Raw genomic sequence first — 10,508 nt, 5'->3', positions numbered from 1 at the left:
CAACACATTTTGGCATATCTGGGCAAAAATTCCATAATAACCTTTCAGCATATTGTAATTCAAGTGTTCTGAGAGAAAACTAGACTTCTGTACCTCCTCATGGCTCTGTTTTCAGGCTTTAAAAAATAGCCTGTGACGAGAGATTTTGACCAATCACAGGTAATTTCAGAGAGAGAGCGTTCCTATTGAGCGTTCCTATTGGCTGTGCTCCGGCTGGTGGGCGGTGCTTGGTATTTCCTCAACAGATCTCTTCACAAACTTTCTCATTTTCTTTTTCAACAGAATATCAATTCATATTTGATCAGCGCTGCCTAGTCTCACCGTTTGGTCGAAGTTCGCGAGTGATCGACCTCCAGCTCATTTTTTTTCAGATTACCTGTCTCATGCTCTATTGTCAGGATATAGTGACCGTTTTATAAAAATAACTGTTTTTAATCATATTTGATCTATTTCTACCCACTGCAGCTTTAAGGGTATGGCACACAACTGGGTAGTCTATTGATTAACCTGGGTGGGGAGTAACTAAGCGGTGAACCAGATTGCTCATTCTCCTTTTTTTAAAGCCTACAAAATCCAGAAAAATGGAATTCTGTTTTTCTGGATTGAATTGAATGATCAGGTGATACACAGACCCAAACTGTGCACATGGTTTTCCACATGGATTATTGACACTTCAGGCATCACTTTTTTTTTTTTTTTTACTTCCAAATAAAGTCTTATGTTCAATGTTTTGGCCACTATGTGCAGAATTCGATTTTTTCTGACTTTGGTGCCCCCCAGTGGTGGTATCATCAGAAAAGAAACTGTTGCAGAGAGCAGTGATTGCTGATACCCTACACTGATCTGATTCAGGGACACAGACTACGAGCATTAGAGACATAAACAAAAACGTATGCCATCAGAATAATTTGAAATAATCACACATAGGGATTTAATTTTAACACTGCAGTCTATTGAGTACAACCTCTTAATATTTAGCATTTTCTACATCGGGTGGACAAACGCAAATGCAAAAAAATGTGTTTTGTTTTTTGTTGCACAGATGCTGAAGAAGATCACAACAGAGGAAGCTCTGGAAGACAAGTCCACAGCTGAGCTGGATGCACTGAAACACACAGACTGGGTGAGAAAGTGTGACAGGGAGGAAGGACAATGCAACAGTGTGTTTGACTGAAGAAGGCAGTGTTGTCGTGTCGACGCATGCAGATGTGTGTGTTGTTGTTGTTTCCATCCCAGGCACGTCTGTGGGTGCAGCTGATGAAGGAGCTCCGGCAGGGAGTGAAGCTGAAGAAGGTGCAGGAGCAGCCGTTCAACCTGCTGCCCACCGAGTTCAGCCTCACGCCCTTTGAGATGCTGATGCAGGACATACGGACTCGCAAGTTCCAGCTACGCAAAGTCATGGTGAGAGAAAAGCCTCAGTTTAAAATAATCAAGCCGAGCATTAGATATGACGTGAATATGAAGATATGAAAGCAGTTAAAGATGTCTATGCCATGAAGGCAGATGAAATGTCAGTTGAAGAGTAAAGCCATATTCACACTACGAGCAACAAAAGCAACAAATCTGCAACGTCATTTTGCCTAGTCAGAACTCTAATTCAAGATATCCCTAATTATATTTTGACTAGGCAGCTGTTGGGCTGCAGTTTGCCATGTTATGATATTTTTTTTGCTAAATGCAGTACCTGTGAGGGTTTCTGGACAATATTTGTCACTGTTTTGTGTCATTAATTGATTTCCAATAATAAATATACACATACATTTGCATAAAGCAAGCATATTTGCCCACTCCCATGTTGATAAGAGTATCAAATACCTGACAAATCTCCCTTTAAGTTACATTTTGAACAGATAAAAAATGTGTGATTAATTTGCAATTTATCACAATTAACTATGTGATTAATCGCGGTTAGATATTTGAATCGATTGACAGCCCTAGCTGAAAGAAGTTGAAATGTCAATAGAGGTGTTTACTGCTGTAAGCAGCTAAATCAAAGCATCAGGGATCTTGAGGATGACAATATCATGACATCGTTCTCTCTTCTCTGAAATCTTAACTCCGCGAGAAGTGTTTTCATCATCACTTGACTTTGTTCAAATGGGGCTCGAGGACATCGAGGGCAGACAGGAGCGAGACTAGTGTGAGACTGAGACGCCTCTTTGTCATTTAAAGACCTTGAAGCCTCTATCCTCCTTTTCAGGCAGTCCACCGCACCATATACTGTATACTGTATAGGCTTTGTTACAGGAGGGAAATGTTATGTTGCAGACATACATATGGCAGTCACCTTGAGGCCTTCTCCACGGGCAAATACATAATTTAGCCTCTGAACACAAATATTAATGAAGGCTTCTCTCAGCCTTCTGTTCTCGCAGCAGTTGCAAAGAAAATCATCACCAACTCTTCCCCTCAGCTCGACAGAGCATTTCAGCTCCTTTCAGCTCTTTGTTTTGATTTCATAGCCTCAACTTCATCGTTTAGATTCAGCCTCGCAGCTCACAGCTCTTATCAACCCTGTCTCCGGCTACAGCGGGCAGCTGTTTTCAGTGGGAAAGCTCTGATAAACCTGTTGTACTGTACACTGCCTGCTCAGCACCGAACAGCAGACAAAGTTAGCAACTAGCTGCTGAACATTGTGGAGCATTTAGCAGCTAAAGAGCCAGATTAGTTGTTTTTTCAAGAGTTGGTGGAGACCAAAACAGAGCTAAAAGAAGAGTGAATTGATAAGTACATGTTTGCCATATCAGCTTTTTCAGGTGATAATATGCCAATGTTGTGTTCACAGCTTGTTGCATCACTGAATGATTTACAGACTCAGTACTACAGTTGGTGTGGTGTTTCTTCTTATATCACTCAGGTGGACGGTGACATTCCCACAAGAGTGAAGAGAAATGCCCATGAATTGATACTGGATTTCATCAGATCAAGACCTCCACTCAAACCAGTGAGTTTCACCTGTTAAGACAAGTTGTGTGAAGAAGGGTACATGTGTGCAATTTTGTCTTGCCATTTACAGTATACCCTGAAAAGCCTGAGTGTGTATCATACAGAAGCAGTAGAGAATGCAATAACCAGGCAGGTAGAAAGATACTACTAATGTAGCTTAATGAGGTTAATGTGATGGTTATCCGTCTTTAACTGAGCTGAACATGAACTGTAGCATAAGTACAGTGAGTCAGCCTGGACCTGTGTTATTTAGTTTAACAGCTTACTACGAAGTCAACCAAATATTAATAGCTTCTACTTAAAGGAGCAATATGTAGCACTGACAGCTAGCGTTTAAAATGGGTAACAGCAATCCAAAGTCAAAACATTGGAGCCATTGGTCTGTCCGCTCCTCCGGTGGGACTGATAGCAGTTAGCACAAATTTTCGCAACTTGAGGGTTACCTTCTGGACACGACCGCATTACCCTCTGGCCAGCAGCAGTAGTCAGAATCACTTCAGCGTCTGTGTGTCTCAAATACTGGCTGCCTTGATAACCAGCTGCACACGGACCACAGAGAGATGTGCCGAACGTTAACGTTACCGTTACAAAAAAGAAGTTTACTTCAAGTTTATTTTATGAAGTAAACTTAAGTATAATTCCCAAGTATACTTTATATAATAAGTATAATATCTCTCTCTGAGTACACACTACTAGTTTAATAGTTTTTACTGCAAGTATACTTGTAAGTTTTCTTTAAGTGAACTTGTAGTACTTAGCCAAATATACCTTTCCGTAAACTTTTCAGTATAAGCCAGGTATACTTGGACTTTTCTGTATATTTGTCGGTATAAGCCAAGTATAATTAGGTATAATTTTGTTAAGTGTATCTCTGATCAGTACATAGAAAGTAAACTGAAAGCATACTCTCTTATTTTAAGTTCAAATAAGTATACTAATATTCGCACACTTGGATAAACTTCTTTTTTGTAAGGTTATCTCTGTTGATCCAGTCTGTTAGCTTCCATGGCTGCAGATCGGCTGTGCTTGGGTACCAATTTAATTCATATGTGGCAACAGGGTGTCTAAATGGGCAGAAGACGGGATCACACAGGTCCAAAACAAAAACAGACTTTCCGGACCGGAATGGAGATTTCAAAGGAGAGCATGCTGGTTGCAGCATTGTTGTTGGAGAAGCCAGTACTTCAATTTAGCATGTTATGTTTCCTTAATCTCTGATGACATATCATGATCATTTTATGATTTATTACAGTAAATATATTACATATTGGTCCTTTAATACTATACTTGATATATTGATAAAAGCTGACATCGATACAGTTGCGAGCTTTTATGCAATAAAATATTGTACTAACACTAGCTTACATTTAACTAGTTTAGTGTGTTCTGTGATTTGATATAACTGTATATATATTTCACAGGTCTTTTTATCAGGGTTGCACCAGTTGATCAGGCATTTTATTTAGTATAGTGGTGTGGATGTTACATGGAGCATCAAACAACATCAAACCAACAATAAGACTATAAATGATAATAAATAAATAAAGATTAAAAACTATAATAAATTTGAAGCTTTTAGGCATATTATAAAGACATTAAATATCAATAGTTTTATTGACTTTTATTTGTTTGACAAAGTCCCACACCCACTGGAGCTTAGGGCAACTCACACTACTACATGCTATTCTGAGTTCCATTGGAGTTTTATTGTCTAATTATGGTCTAAAATGCAGTTTCAAAAGCTTTTACACCCAGTCAAAAACACTGGAGACATTTTTTAATGGGTAGTTACATCATATCTTTAAATCTTGGCACAACATGGCATCTTTTTCATCCATATATGTATGTACAAAATTTGGCCTTGACGGCACGAAGAGAAGAATCCTATTGAGTTTTTCTTAGTCATCTCTTTCTCAGAAGTCTGGATGTGTTGTAATGATTTCTCCTCACTAGGTTTCAGAGCGCAGCCTTCCCCCTCCTCCATTGCAGGAGCAGTCTCTCCATGAGAAGGTCCTGGCTGGGATCAAGCAGGAGAGAAAGCTCAGGCCTGTGCTCCTGCCCAGCTCCAGACGTAAGGGGACCGTGATTCACCACTGTTTCTTTTACCCCACCATAACGAAATTAAGTCATAGTCAAATTAAGGGACCTATACATGATATTTTGAACATTGATATAGCAGCATCCAACAATTTGCTATGTAAAGATATAGTGGAGTAATGTCTACCTGAGCAGAGAATGAAGTCACTCTCTCTCTGTATGTGTTGTAATCCGAGTGTCTCTGTGCTTTGTTTTGCCGCACATGCATGGTAGTGCATGTTAGTGCATGTGAGTCCCTCCCTTTGAAACTGTTCCTCCTCCTCGCGTTTACAAAGAGACTAATGCTTATATTTATACTTCTGCGGAAAAGCTTACGCAGAGCCGCAGAGATGGTTTACGGAGCTTGCAGTTGACGCGCCGCGCACCTCCTGAAAAATGTGACTGGACATCAGAGGCGGGAGGTGGCATGTCCAGACAAGTACCTCACATCCGTTACAACAACAACAACCTTATTCATTCAAGGCACAGGAGCTCCTCCTCATCATCCAACTATTAAAGCTTCAGTAGGCAGAATGTTTTTGGCATCATTGGGCAACAATACCATAATAACCTTTCAGCATATTGTAATTCAAGTGTTCTGAGAGAAAACTAGACTTCTGCACCTCCTCATGGCTCTGTTTTCAGGCTTTAAAAAATCTACCTCGTGACTGGAGACTTTGACCAATCACAGGTCATTTCAGAGAGAGAGAGTGGGTGGTGGGCAGTGCTTGGTATTTCCTCAACAGATCTCAACATGGCTGCCCGGTCACAAACTTTCTCATTTTACAGCTAAACAGTAAAGGTGGAGGAGGAGGGGCAACAGACATTGATTTTAAAATCACCAAGGATAAGAACTCTGTCATATTGAGACATAATGACTGATAAAAAGTCCTGAATAAAACCAGAGATAAATTTAAGGGGTTCGGTAGATTAAAACACATAAAATGGTTAGTTTATTCTTTAAAATAAAACTAAGACTCTCAAAGGTGGAGAAGCAGCCAAGCAAGACTGGGGAACAGCTGAAACCATTTCTGTCTATTACTGCAAGGCCGCCCTCTCTGCCTGTCAGTCTTGGCTGATGACTTCTGCACCTCCTCATGGCTCTGTTCTGGCTTTGACTTTTGACCAATCACAGGTCATTTCAGAGAAAGAGAGCGTTCCTATTGGCTGTGCCCCAGCTGATGGGCGGGGCTTGGTATTTCCTCAACAGATCTTAACGTGGCTGCCGGGTCACAAACGTTCTCGTTTTACAGCTAAACAGTACTCTACAAGATGTTTCTGAAAACATTTGAGGTGAGAAATATACATTACAGTAACAGAATATTGATTCATATTTGATCAGCGCTGCCTAGTTTGACACAACATTTTATTTGATTAAGATAAAAGTCAACTTTTCTAATTGACCTGTGGTGCTTTGCAGAACCAGGGGCAGATGTTTGGTTTCCAACAGACAGACACAAAAGTGCTTTATAATAATATCATATTGTATTGGCTGCATGCATTTGTCTTTTATTTTATTTTATGTATTTGTCAACATCAAAAACAGTTGGATGGTGTCTGGGGAGAAGCATTATGGTGATATTAAGTGAAGTAAAAGATAAGGTCTGGTGGCTGCTCTTGATATCATACTGTGTGTGTTTGCCTATTTAAAGTCATTGCATGACTTTCAGAATGACTCTTGTTTTGCTTTGCTGTGCTATCCAGAAAGTAAATGTTATACTGAAGGTGAATGGACCACCTGAGCTGCTAAATAATGACTTCAGGGCTGAAACTCTAGTCTGCACATTCTGTGCTGTAGCCTGTGATGGTCACCCTACAGTTAGGTACTTTCATACAAAGTATATATGTATGTGTAACAGGGAGGATTTTTCCATTTAGAGCTACAGTACATGTGGAGGTGGCATTGCATTTCATAAATATTGACCAGCTATTTACAGATCAAGGTCAGTGTAATTCAGTGTGTTGGCCGCTGATGAAGGAGTCCTCACACACAACACACCACCTAAAGAACACACATTGCTTTGTTTAGAGCTGCTATGGGTTATTTATGAAGATGAGGAATCAGAATTCTGTAACTTAAAGCAGCAGTAGGTAGAAATGGAGCAAATATGATTACAAAATATATGTTTATAAAACGGTCACTATATCCTGACAGTAGTGGATGAGACAGGTAATCTGAAAAAAATCAAACAACCAATCACAGCTGATCTGGAGTCTGCCGTCCAGCTGCCATCTCTGAGCAGCTGTCAATCACTCGCGAACTCCGATCAAACGGTCAAACTAGGCAGCGCTGATCAAATATGAATCAATAGTCTGTTACTGTAATATCTATTTCTCTCCTCAAATGTTTTCAGAATCATCTTGTAGTGTACTGTTTAGCTGTAAAATGAGACAAAGTTTGTGACCCGGCAACCATGTTGAGATCTGTGGAAGAAATGCCAAGCACCGCCCACCAGACAAAGCACAGCCAATAGAAACGCTCTCTCTCTCTGAAATGACCTGTGATTGGTCAAAGTATACCGTCTAACTAGGCTAGATTTTCTAAAGCCTGAAAACAGAGCCATGAGGTGGAGCAGAAGTCTAGTTTTTTCTCAGAACACTTGAATTACAATATGCTGAAAGGTTATTATGGAATTTTTGCCCAATGATGCCAAAAATATATGGCCTACTGCCACTTTAATTATCAGCAATATTATAATTGCAACCTGTAAAGTCGGGTGACCTAACTGTTAGAAGGACTGTCTCTTCAGTAAAGGGACCTGAGTTCAACCTTTCATTTTAGTAAGTCTCATACCTGCTGATATGTCCACGAGGAATGCACACGGAATCCTGCTGAAAGACTCTGTGGAGCTGAGAGTAACTGCCGAGTCGGGTGAAAATCTTGCCACGATGAGCGACCTCTTTGACCTTACACTATAGTCACTTGACCCATTGTTAATCTAAAAAAATAGGACTGTCAATAGATTCAAATATTTAATAACGATTAATCACACATTTTTTTATCTTTACAAAAATGTACCTTAAAGGGAGATTTGTCAAGAATTTAATACTCTTATCAACATGTATGCTGCTTTATGCAAATATACAGACGTAGGCAAAGTTGTTGGTAACGTTCCATTAAAGAGAGAAAAACCCACAATGGTCACTGAAATAACTTGAAACTGACAAAAGTAATAATAAATAAAAATTCACTGAAAATTAACTAATGAAAATCAGATATTGTTTTTGAATTATGGTTCAGCAGAATCATTTAAAAAAACAAACTAATGAAACTGGCCTAGACAAAAATGATGGTAACATTAACTTAATATTTTGTTGCACAACCTTTTGAGGCAATCACTGCAATCAAGTGATTTCTGTAACTCTCAATGAGAGTTCTGCACCTGTTGACAGGTATGTTGGCCCACTCCTCGTGAGCAAACTGCTCCAGCTGTCTCAGGTTTGAAGGGTGCCTTCTCCAGACTGCATGTTTCAGCTCCTTCCACAGATGTTCAATAGGATTTAGATCAGGGCTCATAGAAGGCCACTTCAGAATAGTCCAATGTTTTGTTCTTAGCCATTCTTGGGTGTTTTTAGCTGTGTTTTGGGTCATTATCCTGTTTGAGGACCCATGACCTGCAACTGAGACCAAGCTTTCTGACACTGGGCAGCACATTTCGCTCCAGAATGCCTTGATAGTCTTGAGATTTCATTGCACCCTGCACAGATTCAAAACACCCTGTGCCAGATGCAACAAAGCAGCCCCATAACATAACCGAGCCTCCTCCATGTTTCACATTAGGTACAGTGTTCTTTTCTTTGGATGCTTCATTTTGCGTCTGTGAACATAGAGCTGATGTGACTTGCCAAAAAGCTCCAGTTTTGTCTCATCTGTCCAAAGGACATTCTCCCAGAAGCTTTGTGGCTTGTCAATATGCATTTTGGAAAATTCCAGTCTCACTTTTTTATGATTTGGTGTCCTCCTTGGTCGTCTTCCATTAAGTCCACTTTGGCTCAAACAGCGACGAATGGTGCGATCTGACACTGATGTACCTTGACCTTGGAGTTCACCTCTAATCTCTTTGGAAGTTGTTCTGGGCTCTTTGGTTACCATTCGTATTATCCGTCTCTTCAATATGTCATCAATTTTCCCCTTGCGGCCACGTCCAGGGAGGTTGGCTACAGTCCCATGGACCTTAAACTTCTGAATAATATGTGCAGCTGTAGTCACAGGAACATCAAGCTGCTTGGAGATGGTCTTATAGCCTTTACCTTTAACATGAAGGTCTATAATGTTCTTTCTGATCTCCTGAGACAACTCTCTCCTTAGCTTTCTGTGGTCCATGTTCAGTGTGGTACACACCATGATGCCAAACAGCACAGTGACTACTTTTCACCCTTTAAATAGGCAGACTGACTGATTACAAGTTTGAAGATACCTGTGATGCTATTTACAGGACACACCTTAGTTTAACATGTCCCTATGGTCAAACTATTTTACATCTTTTCTAGGGGTACCATCATTTTTGTCCAGGCCAGTTTCATTAGTTTGTTTTTTAAAATGATTCTGTTGAACCACAATTCAAAAACAATATCTGATTTTCATTAGTTCATTTTCAGTAAATTTTTATTTATTATTACTTTTGTCAGTTTCAAGTTATTTCAGTGACCATTGTGGGTTTTTCTCTCTTTAACGGAACGTTACCAACAACTTTGCCTACGTCTGTATATATCTGTCCTATGTGAACAACCGAAAATCACGGCGCTTTCGCGGCATACGTGAACCTGCCGTAACGCAGCTGTCAATCACTGCTTGTGAACTCCGATCAAACTGATCAAATATTAATCAATATTCTGTGACTGTAATTCCTCCTGTTTCTCACCTCAAATGTTTTCACATTGTTGGTTTGCAGTAATTGTACTCCCGTCTTAAAATGAGAGTGGTAATGAATTATTGATGCTAAAATGCTACACAGGGTACCCCTCAGAATCACTGCCCTCTGATCTCACCATTTCTGACTCATTTGTTCCCTGACGGTGTTTTCTGTTTCTCTTCCCTCAGCATTTGGCTCTCTGCCCTGCCTGGCTCAGACTTGTCCTTGCAACGTCAAATCTACTTCGTGCATCGACCTGTCCGTGCCGGAGCCCCGGCCGCCGTCCCGCCCTCGCATCCTGCTCAAGGCTCCGACTCTGGCCGAGATGGAGGAGATGAATATATCTGAGGTGAGGCCAGGCAGGAGCTCCAACACTAACATGTTTGGGGAGGGAAGGAGGATCATTTGAATCATTGTTGACGTCTCTGAGGGCTGACGGGTGTTTTTCACAGTAGCACATGCTTTGCTTCTCAGCTTAAGTGGGTTAAGATGCCTCTGCAGGATAGCACGGAGGGTTGAACAACGTTTGAGATGAATCCTCTTCTCTTTTGCACGAAGACTCAACAACTTGGGAAATCGCCTATTTTTCCCTCGCTTGTTATGTTATATTAATCATCAAAACTTGACGATGTG

The 10,508-nt window shown here is 40.4% G+C and overlaps 1 protein-coding gene across 4 annotated transcripts in view; it reads left to right on the top strand.

The window, feature by feature from the left end:
• Positions 1-10,508, top strand: part of spire2 (spire-type actin nucleation factor 2) — a 36,886-nt gene that overhangs the window by 11,003 nt on the left and 15,375 nt on the right. For all 4 annotated transcript variants that reach the window (XM_037767063.1, XM_037767065.1, XM_037767064.1 and 1 more), the window contains 5 exons: positions 1,043-1,123; positions 1,237-1,401; positions 2,858-2,944; positions 4,900-5,017; positions 10,064-10,224. In XM_037767063.1, coding sequence (XP_037622991.1) covers positions 1,043-1,123; positions 1,237-1,401; positions 2,858-2,944; positions 4,900-5,017; positions 10,064-10,224 — 612 coding nt within the window. The remainder of the gene's footprint in view (positions 1-1,042; positions 1,124-1,236; positions 1,402-2,857; positions 2,945-4,899; positions 5,018-10,063; positions 10,225-10,508) is intronic.

Source organism: Sebastes umbrosus, chromosome 4, assembly GCF_015220745.1.
Source record: "Sebastes umbrosus isolate fSebUmb1 chromosome 4, fSebUmb1.pri, whole genome shotgun sequence".
NCBI classification, from domain to species: Eukaryota; Metazoa; Chordata; class Actinopteri; order Perciformes; family Sebastidae; genus Sebastes; species Sebastes umbrosus.
This window is presented reverse-complemented; position numbering and strand designations above follow the sequence as displayed.